The following is a 22,357-nucleotide window of genomic DNA, read 5'->3' on the forward strand; positions in this document are numbered from 1 at the left end:
CCAGAAAAAAAGCCTTCACTGGGGCAAAATCTAAACTTTCTCTGACCATGGGTAGCCTAAGAAATGTGTCAGAGATTCCATGAGAAGAGTACATTAAACACTTCAACTGGAGAAGAAAAATATTGGACAAACATTTTAAAGGTCTGCAGGAAAAGGTGCCCTGCTCATATCAGACATTTTGTAGGAAATAAATCCCAATGGCTGTGATCCTGGAAGCAAACACATTTGTTTGTAAAATTCATGAAGGCAAAACACTTCACTACATAGCAGGGAGGTTTTTACCTTTTCTTTTAATTTAGCTGGAACAATGTCTACAATACATTGACTCACAAATTAAGTGAAGGTATGAAATCACATTCTTCATACTGAGATGGGACATTCTGGACTGGTTCAACACCCTGGAAGAGGGGCAGAGTTCTGCACGTCCGATGCAACAGCCGGCGGTGGGGATTTCGGTTTGGAAGTGATGAGAAGAGACCAAGATCCACGGAGCCCAAGATGCTTTGAGAGGAGGCAAAGCCGGAGCCTGAGGAGGAGGGAGGGAGGCGAGGCCCGGCGCAGGGCAGGGTGCCAGGGTGAGCAGCAGGGCAGGAGCCCCGCTCTGGCTCCCAGCGGGCTCCTGGTGTCCCAGCGGGTGGCTGTGCTCCAGCAGCCCCAGGTTATACAGGCACCTCTTCCTTCCCCTCTCCCGCTGTCCCGTTGGCTCCGCTCAGGCCTTCCTCCTCCTCCTCCTCCTCCCCGGCTGTCCCTGTGTCCCGGCCCAGGCTGGGCAGCGGGCCGAGGAGCTGCCCTTCCCGGCGGGACTGGGCCAGCTCCCTGGCACAGCACACGGGCGTGTGGGTCTCGTAGGTGCTGTGGAAGCTGTTATAGTCCACCTCGTAAAAATCCTTCTCCAGGGTGAGCACGGGGGTGAAGCGGTGTCCCCACAGCACCTCGGTGTCCATGTAGGAGCTGCGAGCCTGGCAAGTCATCCCTGGGTGGAAAGAGAGGGATGTTAGCGGCAAAGCTTCCTCAAGTGCTCACCCAACCACGCCTGGCACTTAAAGGCACTTCTGTGCCACTTCCATACCTGATTGCTCTGGGACACGGAAAAGTCTTGGCTTGATAAGCCTCACAAAAGCCTCTATTGCGAACAAGCTGAGCACCCAGAGGAAAGGGGATGCATTCACCTCGGCATCTTCCACCTCGTGCTTAGGGGTTTGCAGGCTCTGAGCAGCTTCTCTCTGCCTCCCCCTGCTCTGCTGAGCTGCTGTGTCCGTGCCTGACACGAGCAGGTCCTGGTGGATCCTGCTGGAACAACCCCCAGCCCTGCAAGTGCTGCCCCAGCCCGGCCCACAGAGCCCAGAGAGCCCCTGCCCTGCCCTCCCTGGGGCTGGCCCATCCCCACTTCTCTGCAGCAGTGCCACCATTCCCCTGCTGCAGCAGTGCCACAGCTCCTGTGCAGCAGTGCCACAACTCCCCCGCATTAGTGCCACCATTCCCCTGCTGCAGCGCCACAACTCCTGTGCAGCAGTGCCACAACTCCCCTGCAGCAGTGCAACAATTCCTGTGCAGCAGTATCACAATTCCCCTGCATTAGTGCCACAACTCCTGTGCAGCAGTGCCACAACTCCTGTGCAGCAGTGCCACCATTCCCCTGCTGCAGCAGTGCCACAACTCCTGTGCAGCAGTGCCACAACTCCTGTGCAGCAGTGCCACAACTCCCCCGCATTAGTGCCACCATTCCCCTGCAGCAGTGCCACAGCTCCCCTGCATTAGTGCCACAGCTCCCCTGCAGCAGTGCCACAACTCTGCTGCAGCAGTGCCACAACTCCGCTGCAGTAGTGCCACAACTCCTGTGCAGCAATGCCACAATTCCATTGCAGCAGTGCCATAATTCCCCCTGCATTAGTGCCACAATTCCCCTGCAGCAGTGCCACAACTTGGGTGCAGCAGTATCATAATTCCCCTGCAGTAGTGCCACAACTCCCCTGCAGCAGTGCCAAAACTCCTGTGCAGCAGTGCCACAACTCCGCTGCAGTAGTGCCACAACTCCTGTGCAGCAATGCCACAATTCCATTGCAGCAGTGCCATAATTCCCCCTGCATTAGTGCCATAATTCCCCTGCAGCAGTGCCACAGCTCCCCTGCACACAGCTGCACAGACCTGGATGCTCAGCCCAAAAGTGAAGGGTTCCCATCCCAGCTGGCTTTTGACTCCCCCAGGAGGGTTCAAGCCCTTGTACTGCTGCCTTGTGCTGTGAATGAACAGTGGCTCACAGGAACTGGTACTTGCCAAGCTGCTTCTCAGCCCCATGGATCAGAGTTGATTTACTTAGTAAAAGTTTAAAGATAAGCTTTGCAGAGCAGGGATAACCACACCTGTCAGCAAATCCTCTTGGAATCACCTCCCAGTGTCAAGGCTGTCTTCCAAACATTTTTCTTCTTTTTTTTTTTTTTTTTGATAATTATGTTTGATTTTGGAGTTAATTTCCAGTGAACAGTTAACCTCACAAAGTCCTCCCACTGTTCTCTCATAGAGGGTAAGGGATTGGCCTGACTGGAATACATTCAAAACATGCACTTGATCCAGTTTCTGGCCAATACTTTCAAGTCTAATTCCTGCAGCCTAGAGCACAGGGACAGAAATCTAAAGTAATGCATAGGGGTAAAAAAATCTCAGTGTCAGATGCTTTCAGGGAAGATCATATCACATATTCTCACTCTGTGAGCTCCTAAGTGACTGAAATCTCAGAGCACTCAGAAAACCCCTTTCCTTTAAAAAAAACCCCACCTTTGTGAAAAGAGGACTATTTTGTTCTTATAATTGCTACAAACCATTCAAAGACACCCACACAGGCAAGTTCTCTGCAAAGCTGAAAGTTTCTTAGTGCTTTCCATGGTTTAAAGCTACCAGGCAAGGAGTATTTTCTTTCTTGAAAGGGGAAGAGACAGTGACACATGCAGTGCTGAGGCATCTGCAGTTCTGTGGCACAGGCTGAAAATCCAATCTCTCCCTTCAAGATCTGCAGGAGGGTTTGCTTTGGGCAGGAACAACAAGTACAGCGTTAGTCACAGTGTTCAGCGTGCCTGCTTCTTGGGCTGGAAGGAGCTGGCAAGTGCAGAGGCTGCCATGAGAAACACAGCCAGGGAATTCAAATCACCCCAAGTGCCGCTGCCTTAAGGAGAGGCTCTGGAAGTTCAGCATCTTTTCAGGAAACTCAGCTTTCGCTTTAGAGCTGAGGAGCAGGGTGAGGCACTCCTGACTTTGGTGGCTCTGCCATGTGCAGCATCACCAGCCCTGGGGTGAGGAGGTTCAGCCCTCCTGCCCAGGCCAGCTCCTCGCTCCCTGGAAGCCCCAGGAGTGCTGCTGCCTTCCCAGTCCTGCTGCAGGTTTTGCCAGTGGAGCTGTGTTACAGGCACTGATCCCACACTTTTATTCCTGCTGTCTGGGGGGGGGGGTCACGGCTGCAGGGCTGATCCCATTTCCTGGTGCTGCCTCATGCCAGGAGCTTGGAAACCAGCAGCTGGCTAAGATAAACCAGTCCTTTTCCCTTTGCACAGAGCTGGTTTGGCACAGAAATCCCAAAGGCCTCCAAGTGCCTCCTCCAGAGCCAGCAAGGAGAGCAGAAGAGGAGACCCTGCAGGCTCCAGGATCAGTCCTGTGGATGAACCAGCTGACTCTTATCCTGGTTTCCCAAGTGCTGCATCAAGGTACCATGAAGGAGTCTCCAGGGCAATGATGGGGTGTCCTTGTGAAATGTGAGGGCCTGGGGCTCTCTAGGGGAATTCCTGCTTTATAATCCAGGCCTGAAATAGCTCCTTCCCGGGGGGAGTACCTGAGTGAACCTGAGCTCCTGGGGCACCATCCCAGTCCCACTCCAAGTATTCAATTAGAGCAGGAACAATGGAAAGCTTTCAGCAAGCAAACACTGCTGCTGCCAGCTTCCTGCAGGAGCTGCTTTCTGTAACCCCAGGGGGACACTGAGCCAGCACAATAAGACAACTTGTAATTGCTCCATAATCCCATTCAAATATTCCTTTTTAGCACATGTGCAGTGGTGTTTAATTGCGTGGGGACACACTGCTTGGCAACTCCCACATCACCCAGTAAACAACACCATTGTCTCTGCTTCAAATTCCATTAAGTGCCTGCTTTGCAGGCTGCCCTGTGCTCTCCAGCCTGGTTAATTAATGCATCTCTAATGTCCCTAGCTAATTATTGCCTCTGTGACTGTGAAAAGATGACAGAAGAGGTGTGGAAACAATAAACCTTGTTTTTATTAAGAGCACGTGGATGCAGCCACTCGCCACTGGAACACAACGTGCACTCTCTGTGCTTGGCATATCCCAGTGCCACCCTGCAGAGGGGCACAGCGATCCCCAGACTCAGACCTCTGTGTATCCCTGAAAAAATCACCTGTTTAATAGCAGAATTCTGGCTAATCTGAGCCTGTGGGATGTCTTGAGCATAGGGAATAATTTACCATAAGCTCTCATCCATCAAGTAGAATCAGAATTTGGAATATCCTGAATTGGAAGGAAGCCAGAAGGATCATCAAGTGCAACTCCTGGCTGCAAACAGACCAGGATCTGGGTGCCACATCCACTGTGACATTACTGCTCTTCTGTCGGTCATGCAGCCCTGAAGCTGGGGAGCACAAGCAGTCAAGAGAGATTCCAGACTCTGAATTTATTGCAGAATTAACCATAGAATGTATGGCCCCAGTAAAGGCTGTTAATCCTTTCCTTAAAGAATATATAACTACACATTTTGAGTTTAAACAATGCAGATATAGAGAAGTGGTATTTGGTGGTTTCATTTAAATTTCATGCCAAAAGAACACAGAATTCCAGACTGGCTTGGGTTGGAAGGGGACATTAATCATTGACACCTCGCACTGTCCCAGGGGTCTCCGAGCCCTGTCCAGCCTGGCCTTGGGCACTGCCAGAGATCCAGGGGCAGCCACAGCCAGGGCCTCCCCACCCTCCCAGGGAACAATTACTTCCCAAAATTCCTTCCCATCCATCCCTGCCCTCTGGGGGATCCAAAGGGAAGACATTCTCCAGTGGGAAGCCATTCCCTGTGTCCTGTCCCTCCCTCCCCAGCTCTCCTGAAGCCCCTTTAGGCCTGGTAGGGGCTCTGAGCTCTCCCTGGAGCCTTCTTTTCTGAACAATCCCAATTGTCTCAGCCTTGTCTCCATCCCATCATCTTCATGGCCCTATATCATTTTCCTTCTTTCAGTCCAAGCAGATATACTTGAATTCATAGACATATTTTTTTCAACTCTATCATATTTTCTGGGTTGTAAGACCATTAGGAGTTTTGTTTTCTTCTAAACAATCTGGTTTAAAAATTAAAAAGTATGTTTAATATAAATGTGTGCAATCTGTGTATTGTGGAAAACATGGAATGGTATGAGAAATCTTCAGATGTCAACTTTTGGTTGCAGCTTTCTCATATCTTACTGCAGCAACTCAGCTTCATGCTGCAAACAAAACTCAATTTTAATGGAAACCAGAGATAAAGCTTGTTCAAAGTTAGAAGCAGATGCATCAAGTTTTCAATAAAGCTAGAACCAGTTCCACGATTTATGGGTGCTGGAGACCAGGGCACTGTGTCCTGGTTTCAAGTTGTGCAATAAGCATTTCACAGAGATTTAATGATAATTTCTAGAGCAGAATCCTAAGTGGATTTTTTTGTCTGTGGGTTGGAGGCACAGATCAATAACTGAGCCGTGCCTGTTCCTGCTCAAGGAAACAGCTCCCTTCTGCTTCCCAGCAGATGAAACATCCAGAGTAGACTGTGATGGGTATTAAAGCAGGTGTCTCATCAGATCTGAGAGCAGAGCAAACGCTGGGGTGTAAAACAAGTGCAGGAACTCTCCGATGGCCCTTTGCTGCCATCACAATCAGTTAGCAGAGAGCTGCAGTGTCTGAGTGTGCTGACAGGAGCGGCTCAGCAGGGCTGGTCCCGCTGCTCCTGCCTGGAAGGGGGACAGGGCTCCCAGTGCCCCACCAAACCACACCTCACCGCCCCAAATCTGCACTGCAGCTGCCTGCGTGCCACCAGAGGCTCTCTCCAGCTGCTGGAGATGCTGACTTTTGGCAAACATCCCATCTGGCCAGCGGACCTCAGTGGAGGGTTAACGGGAGAGCACGGGGCACGCAGAGATTGGGGGCTCTGCCAACCCCAAATCTCGCCAGGCTTCCATGGGATCCCATCCCGAGCAGAGCTGAACCTCCCAGTGCAGCTCCTGCCTGCAGCTCCTCGGTGGGCAGAGACAGCCCTGCCCTTGGGGCTGTCAAGACAACATTTTTCATCAGGCTAAAATTAACCGTGCTCATTGAAATGCCAGGGAGCTCAGTGATTATCTGCTGGGAAATGTCATGTGCCTGCCTGGGCCGGGCCAGATCTGCTCAGCCCCCTGGGACACGGGCCCTGCTGGCAGGGATCTCCCTCCCCTGCCCTTGCTTGCCCATTCTCTTGTGCCCAGGATGACATTTCTCCTTCTCCTGGATGCTCTGAAGCTGTGGAACACCCACTGCCCAGGAGCTGAGGGCCTCGGAGGTGCAGTGCCAGTGATGGAAGTTTTACGGGTGGCAAGGAAAAGATATAAAAAAATTAAGTTCTATTGCTGTAATTAAGCAATATGTGTCTTTCAATTTGCATTAGCATATGGTAAGTTATAAAAGTTATTAGTCCCTCTGTGTTAATTAGAACAAAGAACACTGTAACATCCAAAAAGTCAATATTCTTCCAGCTTGGAAAGGAATATTAGAAGGTAAGAGCATGGTCCTCCTGTTATTTGTGCTTGTCTCCTTTAGAGGACATGGCTGGGCTTGATTCACTTTTATATTTATGCCAGAGGAGAGTCATAAGATTTTAATTTATCTGAATGCTCTCCAGGCATGCAAAAGCTCTTAGGCACTGGGAAAAAATATAATAAAAGGACTTTATGATGTAAAGACCTTGGATTCAATTGCCATGCTTCTAGCAGGCCCAGCCCCAGCCAAGCTCACACCAGGTAACTTCTTTAGGGTTTACAGTGACTGCAGAGGCACCCCAGACACCACTGCCAGCCTCTGCCTCCAGCGGACTCATGAACACAATGACCTGGGACATCCCTGTCATTTTTAGGCAGTGTCTGTAACACTTCTGCAAGGTCCTCCTTGCAGAAAGATTATTTATATGCAAAATGCAAAGCAACACAAGACAACCCAAACCAGATGATGAATGCCCAGAAACCCCATTCAGTAATTTCACCCTTCCTTTGTGCTCCCATGAAAATCATTATTCATTTCATCATATCTTTTGTTGTGACTTCTCCATTTGGCCCTACATTTACAGCCAGGAAACTGTACTCTGTCCTCTGCAAAGGTGGATAAATTGAGGTGGGAAAACTCTGCTGTTTGCCTACGCTCCCACAGGGACAGGATGGGTTAATTACTTCTAATCATTAAATCCCTTTTTATTGCACTGACTCTAAGCCAGAAAAATATATACCTGTACTTACATAAGAGTTCATTAAAACTTCATTTAGTGACTGGACTAATCAGGCATCTGGAGTGTTTCTTTTGCCTTATTTGTGCTGGGAAAAAGAGGCAATGAAATCCAGGGAGGACCAGGAGTGGAGTAACAAGCTCTGCTGCCTCCGTGCCCAGGAGCAGCAGTGCTGGACACTGTGCCCAGGGAAGGAGGGCAGCAGGAAGCTACGGGAGAAGCAGGATTTGGATCCGGGGTTTGGATAACTGTCAGCAAATAGCAGAGAAAGGGTAAAGGTGGAAGAGAAGAGAGTCCCTTCAAATGACCTGCCAGGAAGTCTTGTAGGATACGCAGAGTGTGTCAGCACAAGCAGTGATGGCTTACAGAGAAAAACAGTATTTTAAAAAATTGGACTTACTAATGTTCCCTTACCAGATCAGCCAAATCCTTCCTCACAACCCAGCTGACTGCACCACGTGGGAGGGGGGCCTGGACCTCCCCTGCTTTTCCCTGTCCCAGCAGCTTTTAAACACTCTGTTCAGTCTGGGATCAGCAGGGGAAGGGCAGGAGCTTTGGCCAGCAGCAACCAGGAGCTGTCCATCACCAGGGTGGCCCTGAGATTTTGGGGAGCAGAGAGGCAGGGAAAGCAAAAGTGTATTCACTGTGCAAACAGATTTTCCACCTTTCCTTTGTTCCCTTCTATTGCAAGTCCGATTTGGGGCAGCTGATCTTGACAAGAGTCCCTCTCTGACAAGGCAAAGATAATGAATTCCCCGAAGGAATCCCTGTGCCAGCTCATCAGGAGTGCTGGGAGTGATGCTGCTGCTGCCCCCAACGCCCAGGGAGCCCCTGGGAGTCAGAACATTGTCAGCTGTGGGAATGCAGGGCTTCCCTCTGGCTGCCCTGGCAGGTCTGGGACCCTGGCAGGGGTCAGGAACCCCCCTGGACAGAGCCCCCAGAGACACTGGCTGTGATCTCTGGCCATGGAAAAGAGTTTTCAATCTTACAGGACGAATTACCAGCTCTAAGTGTTTGATAAGAGTAATAATTAAGTGTGGCACGGGTGCAAAAGTAAAATTTTAGGTTTCTAGATTAGGGGTTCAGAGGGGACAAGATGGAGGAAATTGGGTGTGCCTTGTCCCTTTTCTCCTTCTTCATGCCCTCCATGTTTCACTGTGGTGTTGGCATTTTTCTGTTGGTTCAGGCTGGGGACACACTGTCCAACGTAGGTGACAGATATTGGCACGTTATTGTAAATCCAGCACAGGTAGTTTCTGGTATTTAATGTTTGTACCATCCCACTGAGGGCAGAGCCCCACACGCTGCCCTGCAGGACAGAGCTGCGGCAGGGCAGCAGAACATGTTAGAGATAAACAGAATAAACACCCTTGAAACCAGCACAGACCAATTATGGCTTCTGCTTTGGCAGTGGGGCTGAAAGACAGAGACTTTCTACAATCCCAGAATCATCAATACCTCAGATTCTGACAGTCAGCAAGATTGATTTTGTCTTCACAGTGCTTGTTTCACCCAGCAATGACCATAACAGACCTGCCCAGAAGCTCACTCTCCCTTGGGCCGTTTCCCTCCTCGTGGAGCCCCAGTGCCTCACCCCACACCTGACTTGTGCCCCCGCTGCCTCGGAGGGTCCGTCAGTGCAGCTGTGCCACATGGCTCTCACTGCACTAACACCAGCTTTTTTATCCTTTTCAGCCAAATAAACCCACTGCATTTTAGGCTGGCTGGTGAGCTGCTGCTCTTCAGTGCGCTGTTATTCAGGCCTTTGAAAAGCCAAGGCAACTTGAACACAAAAATTTTTTGTTTTAAGCCACAGTGTTTCACTTTGTAAAAAACCCAATGACTTGAAGGGTGTGAACTCCTCAGAATTTACTCTACACTTTTCATTTGAAGCTATTTACCATCTTTGCCTTGCACTGGGTCAGAATTAAACTTAAATGTCAGTAAATAGAGCTGCTTGTTTGAGATGAGACAATACATTACATTTGTAATATGTGTGCATCTGGTTAAATCTACGGAAAATAGCTATAAAATCACTGTCCCAAATTATCAGTGAAAAATATCCCCACTTTTAGTAGTGCTTCAATTCCCATAGCCATTGATATGTTGCCAATCACTGTTCTGACCTGCTTTCCAACACCTTATGGAAAATAGAGCTGTATATTCTGACCAGTGGTACCTCTGAACTCTGGGGGGTGGTGTCCTAATTTTCCATAGGGGCTGCTAAGGGAACAAATGCTCTGTTGTATTTTACACTGCTCTGAACCCGACCAGGCTGTGACAGTGTCAGGATTTAACAGAAGTCCTGCTGGGAGTATATATCACACCACTCCTGAGAGCAGATGGGGCTTGAGCAATGTCGTGGCCTAGGAAGTACCTAAGAATTTGCTTGGAGCAGATTTTAAGGTGTGGAGGGAGAGATTAATAACCCCAAACTGCTTTATCAATATTCCCAAGTGTGAGGCTGAAGTAGGAAAGCACAAACACTGCCTCTACAAGCCACTCTGTCTGTCACAAAATATCCCACTCCCCTGGTAGCGGCAGGTCCCTCAGGACCCATCCCAGCCTCCAAACTGGATCCTGGAATCATCCATGGCCCACTCAGCTCCGAGTTCGTGCAAAATCCTCCTCCAGCTCCAGGGTGGGACTTCCCAGGCTGCCTTCTGAGCCCAGGATAATTCATTTCCACAGATGTACACTCCTTAATATTCTTACAGCCCAGCCTGTGCAATCCCTCTGGGAGAGGAGCCCATTTGTAAGGCAATATTATTCCTCTGCCATGCTTTTAATTCCGAGGTTGTTACTGATAATGACTTCCTCTCACACATCCCCAGCACAGGCTGAGCCTTCCTGCGAGGAAAGCAGAGCAGCAGGGGCCCAAAGCAGTCACAGCGGCACCGTGTGAAGGGGAAAGCGGCTTTGGACAAACAAGGAGCTGCATTCCATGCTCAGATGAGGAGGCTCCAGCCTCTAATGAATGTTTAGGCTGCACAGTAAATCACTGTTACAAATCCTTGCCTTTGACAGTCTTTTCCACCCACCCCTTCCTTTGCCACGTCTCTACAGTGCTCTTGTTGGGGAAGAGCATTTCCCTGGAAATGCCAGGTGAATTCCACTTCCACAGCACACATTCCGGCCCCAATGGAATGTAATTTATCCATCACCTCACATCAGCTCTGTTTGGGAAAGTCAGCTACTGCTGATCACCTAAAGGGAGACTCTGGGACACGAATTACCTCTCTGGACAGCTGCCTTTGGGAGCAAAGGTTTGGGATGCAGGAATTTGAGAGATTTTTACTCCTCTGGCTGTTATAACTAATGACCAAATCTCCAGGAGGGGATAAGATTAACAGTCAGCAAGGGGCAGAATCTGTGAGACAGGATGCTGGCACCACTGAGTACTTATAACAAGATGAAAACCCCTGCTAATGACTCAGAGAGAACCTCATTGAGATGGAAAACAAAATTCAACCACCATCCACAGGAAAACTCTGGGCTCATAACTAAAATCCTGAAACACCAAAGGGGAAGACTGCTTATAAAAGCTTTTTTTGCATCTCTGACTGTTTGTCCATCTTTAGCCAGCAGTTCCCTCCTCAGAGCTGCCTGCAGCCCTTTCCCCCTGCAGACCCTGATTCCATCAAGGCATTCTGCCTGCCCCAGGCTGAAAAACCCTGCTTGGAAGGCACCTGAGCATCTCAGTGGCTTGGACACACTCGCTGTGCTGCAAGTGCTGCAGGAAGAGCTGCCAGCTCCTCCCCAAACCTGGAGCAAAGGGATTCATGCAAGTAGAAATGACCCATGGAAATGACTGCCAGGAGCAACCAGAGCTCCTGTGGGAAGGAGCCTCTGTGCCCATCCCTCCCCTCAGCTGCCTGTCCCACTCCATGGAAAGCTGAGGGTTACCCCTTTTCCAGAGTCACTGTACACAGACACAGAGTTCTTTGATAGCCTGCCACAAATCCACCCCTAGGAGAAACTGGGAATGGGCTGAGGATATCTCCTCATCTCCCATTACCCAGCTTTGTCTGAGCTGTTAAGCAGCTGCAGGGCTGCAAGAGTCACAAAAGCAGTTTCTGTATTTTTCCTCTTTGAGCGCCTTCTGGGAATGTGTGTCCTGCACCACGTGCAAGTCATTCAGCCTCAGCACGTGCTGCTTTATGGGATACAGTGAGACTTGGGCACTTCATAGCCCCCATTAAAATCAACACTACAGCAGTACCTAAAATAGCACAGTTACAGCCAATCTTTAATACAGAGGAGAAATGGGAGAAGATTTGCACCATGAATTTTGAGCATAGGAAACAGGACCACCATAGACTTCAAGAATTCCTTTAATTCATTGCTTTTTTCTCCTCTGGATCAGTTCTAAGTGATTATGAGCTGCTCCAGGACTAACCCCTTCACTCAATCTCAGACTGATAAAAGAGGGTGAAACACTACAAAAAAGAGGGTGAAACCCTACAGAACGAGCTAAAGGCCCAACTTTTCACTGCTGATTATCTCAGACATCCCACCTGAGTCAGTCACTACCCAAGGACAAACCTCACTGTGCTCCCACTCCAGGTAACATGGACAGTGAAATCCTAATGCCAAACTGCCTACAATGCTTTGTGCCCCTTTCCTCCTCAAAACAGTTACTGATTCCTTACCTGTGGCCTCCACCATTCCTTCCAGGATGACCACAATCTCAAACTCCTCCTTCTCCAGCTGAGTGCGGGACATCTCCCAGAAGGGGCTTTTCTCGTTGATCTCATGTGAGATGATGAGAGGGGACACCAGGAACAGCCTGTCGTCTCCGGTGTCAAATCCCACGTTGATGTCTGTTTGATTCAGGGGAATAAACTCTCCTTCTTTGGTCTGTTTGGACTTAATCAGTTTGGCTCGAATGGAAGCCTCGACAATGTGGGAATTGCGGAGGTCCCCGACCCGGAACATGAGGCAGAGCTTCTCATCCCTCATGGAAATGACAGCGTTGTTGGAGAACATGAGGGTCTCCGCCCTCTTCTTTGGTTGGCTGATCTTGACGAACATGCATCCCACCATGAAGGCGTTGACGATGGAGCCCAGGATGGCCTGGACCAGGAGCAGCACAATGCCCTCAGGACACTTCTCTGTGATGACCCTGTGGCCGTACCCGATGGTCGTCTCGGTCTCGATGGAAAACAGGAACGCTGACACGAATCCACTGAGGTTTTCAACGCAGGGGATCCAGTTCTCATCCTCCAGGTGGTCCAGGTCTCCCCGGATGTAGGCGATGAGCCACCAGATGAACCCAAAGAACAGCCAGGTGATGGTGTAGACCATGGTGAAGACCAGCAGGTTGAAGCGCCACTTGAGGTCCACCAGGGTGGTGAAGAGGTCGCTGAGGTACCGGTAGGTCTCCTGGACGTTCCCGTGGTGCACATTGCACTTGCCGCTCTTCTCCATGTACCGCTGCCGTGGTTTCTTGCCCTCGGCAGAAATGAGCCGGGTCCTGTCCGTGGCAATGGGGACATCGTCCCGAGCCTGCTTGGGGATCTTCTTGGGCTCCCGGGATGTGACCCCGATGTCCATGTCCTGGTTCATGAAGATCCGGGAATCTCCAGCCATGGCTGGGCTGCACGACAAGGAAAGACAGTTTCAGGCAGAAGGCAAAGAGAAAAAAGCCATTTTGTTTCAAACTTGTCTGGACCGACAGGACGGTGGTTTTGGAGGGTTCACACTTCTCCCACAACAGCCACTTGTTAAACACAGCCCTGCAGTGACCCAGAATTAAAGACTGATTTATCACACACAGGCCCTTCAAACATCAGCAGCTACCGGGGCGATGGGCATGCTGGGGGAGCGTGGGACACTTAAACCTCGGAACATCTGCAGGTTTTCTTTTTGTCCTTAGATTTTTTTTACACACCAAATTTGCTTGAGATCACAACTCAGAACAAAGTAAAGATACATCAACATATTTTCAGAAGGGACTGGAACTTTTTCATGCCTCAGGTTTTGGGTGCATATCAAAAGAAAGCTTAGAAATTAAGAGAAATCGCTGAGCACCACTGTCTACCTAAATCTCACATGAGTCTAAATTATGCATGAAGACTTCCCTTGCAGTCAGCAGAGAAAGGCATCTCCAGGGATAACTCAGATTTCAGGAGTGCTGAATCACCTTCTGGAAGTTTATTCGTGAGCCTGGGCTTTAAATGTGAAATAAACATTTAATTGAGCATCTTGAATCCCATGTGTGAGGGTGTGATGAATCCAGGCCTGCTGTTAATGAGATCTATCAGAGCTCACCCCTTTGCTCCACCTGACATTAGACAAAATTACTGGGCACTTTTAGGAATGCATCAGAGCTGTTAAAAAGCCCACTGTCAACATTCAGAGTAATGCTTACCAGGATACAAATAAATAACACGAGATGAGGGTGGCAATGCTGTCTGCCAGTTCTAATGTAACATCCTGTTTACAGAGATGATTAGATACTCCTTTGAAAAATGAGAGTCTTGACTCTGGATGCAGGGCACAGACAAAATCTCTGTCAAAGACTACCTAAGGAGCCTTAGGGATATCAAAGATAGAGCAGCAATATTTTCTATGGCGTTCATTCCCTGTATTGTCCTCTGCAAATCCTATTAAAACCTAACTAAATCTATTACTGCTCCCTCTGTCTTTAATCTTCTTATGTGCCTGTGAATGAGAAAAGGTGTAGAGATACAATTAAGAGTATCTTGGGAGAGACAATTTTTAAGACAGAGCAAAGTAGCTCCATCTTTTTGGTATTAAAAAGCACAAAGGGTGGGCGGGAAGGAAGCAGAGGCAGGATGAATAAATGAAGCAACAAATTTTCACTTCCATTCGGCTGCAGCCAAGTCTGGTTAATGGCAGAGAACTCCTCATGGCTCTTGTCTAAGTCACCATCGATCAGAGCTCCAACGAAGCAGCCGGAGCCTGTTGCTGGCACCGGCCCCGCTGGCTCGGCTCCGCGGGCGCCGACCATCTGTGCCAGCACTGCTGCCCGCTGCCACGGCCCGGCTGGCACGGCCGGGCAGGCTGAGCCCTGCGGCCACGCCAGGGGCTTGGCATGGGAAATCTGGGGGATCAGGTTTGCCACCTGCCCGGGGCATGGGGCAGATAATCCCAGTGCTGTGCATTCCCTTCCTCCAGCCAGGATTTTGACACAAGAGTCACCCCTGCTCTGTTTGGCGGGGAGGCTGGGCTCCAGGATGGTTTGGGTGGATGGAGACGAGAGATCTCTGAAGGCTGCTCTTAGAATATCAGGTTTATTAGAGAGGTGAAAGGCCCTGCTTGGGGTTGCCAGACGTGACACGTGGCAGGGCCGAGGGTGTGGGGGAAGGGGTAGAGGGAGATAAGAGGATGCTCCAGGAGAGGGTGGAAGTTCCAAGAGAGCGTCTGGTCCCTCAGGGATCCCTTATCAGGGGGCTTCAAGATGGGCTGGAACAAGACTCAGGCCAATGGGGTCACAGACTCCTAATGTTCCAGGGGAGGGTTACAGGTGTGGGATGAACCACACATTGGGGTGAGATCCAACAGTCCATTTGACCCTTGGACCTACCTGTAGGTAAGGGCATTGTTCAACCAGAAGGGGGATTGTCTTCATCCTGGCTGTACTATTGTGTTCTACTTGTTCAGTAACTAAGGTTTGGTATCTCAAAACTTGTTACCATCTCAGTCTCTGTATTTTCTAAATCTTTTGCTAGGCAAACATATTTATAAGACTTTCTTGTTTCATCTTCCCCAGCACTGTTTCTGTCCCTCCTGAGAGCTGGCTCAGGGTGTATTCACACTCATCCTCAGCTGCTTCTCACTGCCTGCTGCAATGCAAACCTCCAGACCCGCTGGGCTGGCTCTCTCTGCTCTCTGAGGTTTGTCTCTTTACACCTGTGCAAAGTGCTGCAAGATGCTGAAAAGTGACAGGGCCACAGCTGGACTTCCCAACATGTGAAAGCACACGGCAGAACAATCAGGCACTTTCCCCCCCTCTTTAATAGGGAAAGAAACCTCTCATCCACTGCAAATCAGGTAGTGAAAAACCTCCTCACTTCCTTCTTACAAATAATATTCTCGATGATTGATTAATCTAAAATTACTCAATTTGGACTAAAAAAGCTTGTCATCAATCTAAATGTAAAACCAGGCAAGTGTTGCCTGTTGCTTTCAATTAAAACACTTGTTTTAAAGATAATTTTGTTATAACAGTAAATTTGAAGCTATCACTGGCAGCATGGCAGAGAGAACAATCCAGTTCCAGACTTCAATCTAGAGTGGAAGGTTTCATGTTCTAGATTCACACCAAAGAGACCAAAAGCATCTTAAAATTTATTACAATGAACAGAATAGAGGAAAAGCAACCAAAAATCCTAAATACCTGGAAAGATCACTCTGGTGGAGCAGGTTTGATGAACTGCCCATTAACGAATGTGCTGAGGAACCTTTTTAACTAAAACACTCACAGGACTGGCAACATCTCTGGTGGTGCTACTGATCTCCTGAGCTACAGCTCAGCTGAAACATCTCTGCAAACCTTCAGGAACACCTCCCAAGTGACACAGTAAAGCAAAAAAATTCCTGGTGGATAAGAAGTTCACTGACAGCTTCAGTGGCATTACAATTCCTACCAATATTTAATCTTTAACTCTCCCATTGCAGTATGAGCATAACCTCAGTCTGTGGTTACTGAAAATAATTAAGCATATGAATTTTTGCTTCAGAGTCTTTAAACAGAATGCTCCTGGTTAGCAGTTTGAGCATAGCTTTGGATGGCTGCACAGTACCCAGCTTTCTGCTCCAAATGATTCCAGCGTTTTCTAATTCTGAGCAAATCACTGCTCTTCCTTATGCCTTAATTCCTCAGCAGTAAAATCTGTGATACGGACATGAATGGTCTGTGAGATCCCAGGCATCAGAATCCTCTAGAAAATTTGCTGTCATTCTTTCATGATTTTAACTGCCCTGGGGAACTTTAGCTCAAATGACAAGATGCTCTGGAAGGAGCAGTGTAACTGGGTAAGGACCTGGTTAACTCTTCCCTGTGCAGTGCCCAGCCACTGCTGTCGGCCAGAAACATCTCTGCCAGATCATGGGAAATCTGCTCATGCATCTCCCAGAGATTTTGGCCCCAGTCTGTAAATCCCTGTTCCCTCCAGCACAGAGAGCCACGGGGTGAAATTGCCTCTTTTAGTCACAGGCCCTGTTCTGTTTCTTTGGCATTTACAGGCTTTGGTTAAACGAGGCCAGGATAATAAAAATGTCACTTCTGTACAAAGCTGCCTTCCTTTAGGACAGGCTACTGCATGAGGAGCTGTGAGTCAGTGCATTATCAGCCTTGCAGAGAGGTTTTTATCGGCCCTGCTGATGTTCAGCTCTGCCCAGATGACACACTCAGGGCAGGCAGTGACATTTAGGAGCTGGGATCTGCTGCCCAGGAGTCAGGCTGGGGTCAGGTGAGAATCTCCGCGAGGCAGGGCTTGGCAGGGCAGCTCTCAACCCCTCCTGACAGAGCTGGTGTGCTCCTGGCAGGTCCAGCAATTTGCCAGGGACATCAAGGAGGGCAAAACTATAAAACACTTGAAGAAACTTATTTCCCTGCTGATCAGGGAGCTTTTTGCATTTAAACGATTGCTAATCTGGCTGCAGTAAACACACAAATTTCTCTGAGGATGGGATTTGATGCTGGGAAGGACTAAACTGGCAGGCAGGTGGAGTTTAAATATGTGAATCTGTCACCAAGTTTGTGTAAAAGCAGACTTCTTTTTGTTTCTTTTAAACCTGATGCCTGTGTTTTCTCACATTGGGAGAATAATTGAGCAACTGTTCTTTAGCAAACCTCCCACAACTTCCCAGAAAAAAAATTGTTTTTTTCACTTAACCCTATCTTCTTTTCTTCCAGACAATGAGTCCTGTACTTCTCAACAAGCAACCAATAATACTGAACAGAGATTGCTGAAAAACCTGACCTGGTTCTTCTGTTGCTTGTTGGCCCACACCCCATAAACCAGGTTACTGTGTCCAGGTTCCTCTGGGCCACATAATTCTGCTTTAGGTTACAGTGCTGCAAAGGAATGAATTCTTAATTGTCAGACAGGAGCAACACAGGAAAGTAGGTGCAGGAATAAAGGAAATTAAAGCAGCAGGACCCGAAGAGAATAAAAGCATTGGCTGCTGAGCACTGAGTGCTCACGGAACGATGGAGGAAGGAGAAATCTTAGGAGAAGATGGCCTTTGACAACCTGAAGAAAAATGACTTGGGATAGGCTCTGACTGAGGTGGGGCTTTGATTTCCCTGAGAAAGGCATTTTCCACACACCCCTGTGCATGCGAGGTGAGGAAAGGCAGGTGGATCTGGCAGAAACCATGGAATATTCCATCTTTCTGACTTCATATAAGTAGAGGCCTGGGGTTTTGGTGGCTGCCTTTTTGGAAGTGCCTGGGGATCCACAGGTGGAGGGGAGGCTGCAGAAGAGTTGTGCCCTTGAAAGCCAGGGAAGAAGATTCAAAGTCACTGCACAAGAAGGAGACCTGTGGCACTTCACAAACAAACGTGGTTCCAAAGCTTCCTGACCCCAGTAATTGTCGCTCCAAGTGTCACCTCACCCAGCACTGAGCTGGAAAGGTGCCCCTCATCTCCTCTGTGAATTTTGGGTAAGTCTCAGCATGACTTTCCTGGCACTCAGGACGTGACAGCAGATTCCTCTGGAGCTGGAGGAGCCCTCACCCTGCTGCCAGCTCACAAAGATGGGGGGCTGCTGGCTAACCTGAAGGGCCAGGCTGGCTTTGTGCTTGTCACAGAGCTGGGCTGTGACAGCTTCTGTGTGCTCAGAGTGCCCCTGGCTCAAAATACCCCAACAGAAGGTGCTCAGTCTTTCCAAGGAAAATCTCTCTGGCCAGAGAGCCAATCTGGCTCCAAGGAAGGGTTTATGGACATTTGCACTTCCCTTTTACCTGTGAGTTACCTCCCAATCCATCCTTCTCCTCTGATATCTGGGGGCCTTCCACTGTCATTTGTGAGGGAGGAACGTGACTCTCCCACTTCCAGAGTATCCGAGTGTTTTGGATACTCAGCACATATCACATGCTGTACAATTTTATTTGTGTATTTTCCAAGAGGCCTGGACCAAGGAAGGGCTTTATGTCCCCTTTTTCAGGATGGGGGAATCACTCACAAAGGCACTTAGTTCTTCAACACTCAATTGGTAGTCTGTGGCAGGGCAGGAATTAAATTTAGCAGTTCCAAAATCCTAAATGAGCCCCTGAAATCACTGCAGAACTCTTTCCTCCTTCCTTCCCCCATTCCCACAGCAGGGAATGCAGTCCCTGTCTGCTTCAGGTGTGTCTTAAGATCTCTCTGCAGAGCCTCCACAGCCCGATCCACCATTTGAATAACCCAGCGAGATTATTTCCAAAACCAACTAAGGCAGTTTCTGGTCTCTCAAATAGCTACAGGTTTCAAATACATTTTCCCCTCAACTATGGATTGAAGTATAAAAACCCCCACACATGTCACAAGTTCACAGCTGCATTAAATAAAATGACTCCAGACCGATACAGAACAGAGTGGAGAAACAAAACTGTGACCAAGAGAGAGACTGTGTAGGGTTTTTTTACAGAAAAAGAAGATGAAAACTAGAAAACATTTTTTGAGGCCTCATTCAGGCTTTTACAACTTGTTAGAGCACAAGGACTGGAGAATATGGAGTTTCCATAAGATTGGGATTATCTCCTACCAATCCACAGGAAGGATGGGAAAATTTAATCCGTGTAACTCCCAGGCAATTCTCTTGTTCTTCATTGCATTAAAGACCTTGAGTGTGATCAGTCCCTGTGCAAAGGATGCAACCACAATATTATGCTCTTAGGTGTTGTCCATGATTTGGAACAGTCAAATGATATTTTCTCTACCAACAACAAATAAAGCCTGGAAATAAATCAATTTGATCCTTCCACCTCCAAGGCAGTGACTGTGCCTGAGGCACTCTGCAGCCCCTCTGTCCCTGGCCTCTCAACCCAGCTCTATTTTAGGGACACCTTTTGGTGGCATTGAAAATCTGACCATTGTCTTTCAACCAACACGACTGAACAAAGACAGGGACGCCTTTGTCCTGATCAGACACTCCTGTTTCTCCTGCTCCTGGCTGTTGACTCTGAACAGCAAACACTGAATGTTGAGAAAGCAGAATCCCAGTTCTAGGAGAAAATCCTGCCCCAGGAGCAGCAATGTTCCCATTCTCCATTGTTTAGGAATTTACCATCGCAGCAACAGAGAATCACTCTAATTTGCAGCTGCTTTAAAAATTACAGTATTTTTTCTAATACCATAAAACTTTAAAAAATACAATTAAACTGTTGAACCACTTCACACTTCTGCAGCACCTTGCACCTAGAGTTCACAGGTGCATTTACCAAACACAGGCTCTTTTTGCCCCAAGGCCTTCAACACTGCTTGAACCCACTGCAGAAAGGGGTCAGAGTCACAGAGGGACAAACTAACCTCATAGCAATCTGCTGGGCAAGGGCCAGTGCCCACCCCAAGCGTCCAAGGGCCTCTCCTGACCCCAAACCCAGCAGAAAGTGGGTGACTTACACCGTGGAGTCTGGATATTTGCTTTGGAATATTACTCCAAAGCTCTGTCTGCCTTTTTTTTTTTTTTATTTTATTTATTTTATTTTCCAAATAATTGGGCTGGAACTTTCCAGAGATGGAAAATATTCTGCCATGGGAATCAGAAATTGTCTTGATCCTTTATCTCCAACTGGGTAGGAACAGTGAGCCAAAGAAGTGAGGCCCAGAAATGAAATAACCCCCAGCACAAACACTGTCCCACACCCTCCCCACCTTCTCAGGGAGATCCTGGTTGCTTGGACTGGCCAGAGAACCAGTGACAAAAACCAGTCTGGTTTCCCTCCGAGCTTCTCTTCCACAAATCCAAGGTCTACTTTAAAGTAAAAGGGTGCAGGAGGAAGGAGCTGCTTGATGAGCATACCCAACAGCCAGAGGTAAGTTTTTTGGGATAGGGTCAGTTTCTACCAGTTCTTGGCAGGTTCCTGAAACTCCCTGTTCAAACCCAAGGGAGAGAGGCTGTGTAAAAGTTAACCTGGTGCTCCCAACCACCATGTGCTGGCACAAAGAGAACCCCAGGCGCCTTTCTGAGTGATGCAACAGGACACTGGTAAAAAAATTAGTCATGCTTTTACCTCCCAGAGCCATAACCCCCGAGGGATTCCGAGGGCTTTGCATTCCCTGTCTCCTCCAAGAGCTGAATATGCCACTTCCTCATCTGGAGACTGCACTGCCGGGCTCTGTAACTCCAAGCTGACTGGCAAGTATCCTAATTATGAAAGAATTTAATCTTCGGCTCCAGATAAGAATTATGGAGTCGCTCCATAATTCAGGGCTGCTCACTGATCAGTCTCCTTTGCATTCCAGTGATCTCCACTAATCCTGTATCTGAGCACTTCCTATTTTTTAATGTCTTTTCCCGCATCACACCTTTAGATCTGACAGCGCTTTTGCCCAAGCCCAGCATCCAATCCCTGCTTTCCCAAAGAGTTCTGTGGCAGCCGTGAGTTCGGCGGGAGCCGGGCGGGTTTGGGCACGGGAGCCTGGCATCCCGCTGGCCCAACAGCTCCGCGTTTGTCCCGCTCCTTCGCAGCCGGGGACGATCGGGAGTGACCGGGAATAACAAAGGAATCGCAACTTACTTGCTACGAGCGGCTCCGCATCGGTGGCGCCGGGGCTGCGGGGGCAGCGGCCGGTCCGGGCCATCACCGGGGAGCCGCGCTCGGCCCGGGCTGCCCGCCGCCCGCCGCCCGCCGCCCGCTGCCGCCGAGCATCGCTGTGGCACGGAGGCTGCCCACGCCCCTGTCCCCGGCTCTCCCCGATCCTGCCGTGCCACTCGTGCCTCTCCCCCGCCCGCCGTTCCCAGCCCTGCCCGCTCCCGTTCGGGGACCCGCGGTGGTCCCGAGCTTTTGAAGGGCTGGGGCAGAGGGAGGGCGCGGAGGCTGCGTGCGACGGCGCCTTATCCGCTCGGAATGAGCGCAGGGGCGGGGGGCGAGGGAGGGGTTTGGGCGCCGCCGGAGGGGAGGGAGGGAGGCTGGGCAGGCGGAGAGGCGAGTCCGTGCCCGGGGAGCTCGGGGGGCAGGAGCTCGGAGCCGGGGAGAGACCTCCGAGCCCACCGGGGCCAGGGCGAGGGGCTGCGGGCGGCTCCCCCCGCGCCCGGCGCTCCCCGCTGCCCCGGGACCGCCGTGCCCGGAGCGCGGCTGGGCTGGCATCCTGCAGGGGCTGGGCTGGCATCCTTCAGGGGTTCTGGGTTCTGGGCTGGCATCCTTCAGGGGTTCTGGGCTGGCATCCTGCAGGGGCTGTGGGCTCTGGGCTGGCATCCTGCAGGGGCTCTGGGCTGGCATCCTGCAGGAGTTCTGGGCTGGCATCCTGCAGGGGCTGGGCTGGCATCCTGCAGGGGCTGTGGGCTCTGGGCTGGCATCCTGCAGGGGTTGTGGGCTCTGGGCTGGCATCCTGCAGGGGCTGGGCTGGCATCCTGCAGGGGTTCTGGGGTTCTGGGCTGGCATCCTGCAGGGGCTCTGGGCTGGCATCCTTCAAGGGCTCTGGGCTGGCATCCTTCAGGAGCTCAGGGGCTCAGGGGCTCTGGGCTGGCATCCTGCAGGGGCTCCGGGCTGGCATCCTGCAGGGGCTGTGGGCTCTGGGCTGGCATCCTGCAGGGGCTCTGAGCTGGCAACCCCCCCTCCCCACACACACACAGCGGTTCCTAAAGCCAGCGGGAAGGGAGAGCGCCGCGCATTTCACACGCGTGGAAATCGTCACCGGCACCGTGGAAGCTCCGCCGGGCTGGAGCAGCACTGTGGGGACGGGGCAGAGCGTGGCTCC

The 22,357-nt window shown here is 50.0% G+C and overlaps 1 protein-coding gene across 2 annotated transcripts; it reads right to left on the bottom strand.

Annotated features, from left to right (window-relative positions):
* Positions 1-271: 271 nt before the first annotated feature.
* On the bottom strand, positions 272-21,521 carry KCNJ5 (potassium inwardly rectifying channel subfamily J member 5). Of its 2 annotated transcripts, none has more exons than XM_030290947.4 (3): positions 21,178-21,521; positions 12,135-13,081; positions 272-973 (listed from the first exon to the last, which is right to left on the bottom strand). In XM_030290947.4, the coding sequence occupies exons 2-3, from the start codon at positions 13,072-13,074 to the stop codon at positions 660-662; spliced, it is 1,254 nt and encodes a 417-aa protein (XP_030146807.1). In that variant the 5' UTR covers positions 13,075-13,081; positions 21,178-21,521; the 3' UTR covers positions 272-659. The 2 variants fall into 2 exon arrangements, with proteins under 2 accessions (XP_030146807.1, XP_072774282.1); XM_072918181.1 differs by lacking the exon at positions 21,178-21,521 and adding an exon at positions 20,671-21,131.
* Positions 21,522-22,357: the final 836 nt, after the last annotated feature.

Source organism: Taeniopygia guttata, chromosome 24 (assembly GCF_048771995.1).
Source record: "Taeniopygia guttata chromosome 24, bTaeGut7.mat, whole genome shotgun sequence".
NCBI classification, from domain to species: Eukaryota; Metazoa; Chordata; class Aves; order Passeriformes; family Estrildidae; genus Taeniopygia; species Taeniopygia guttata.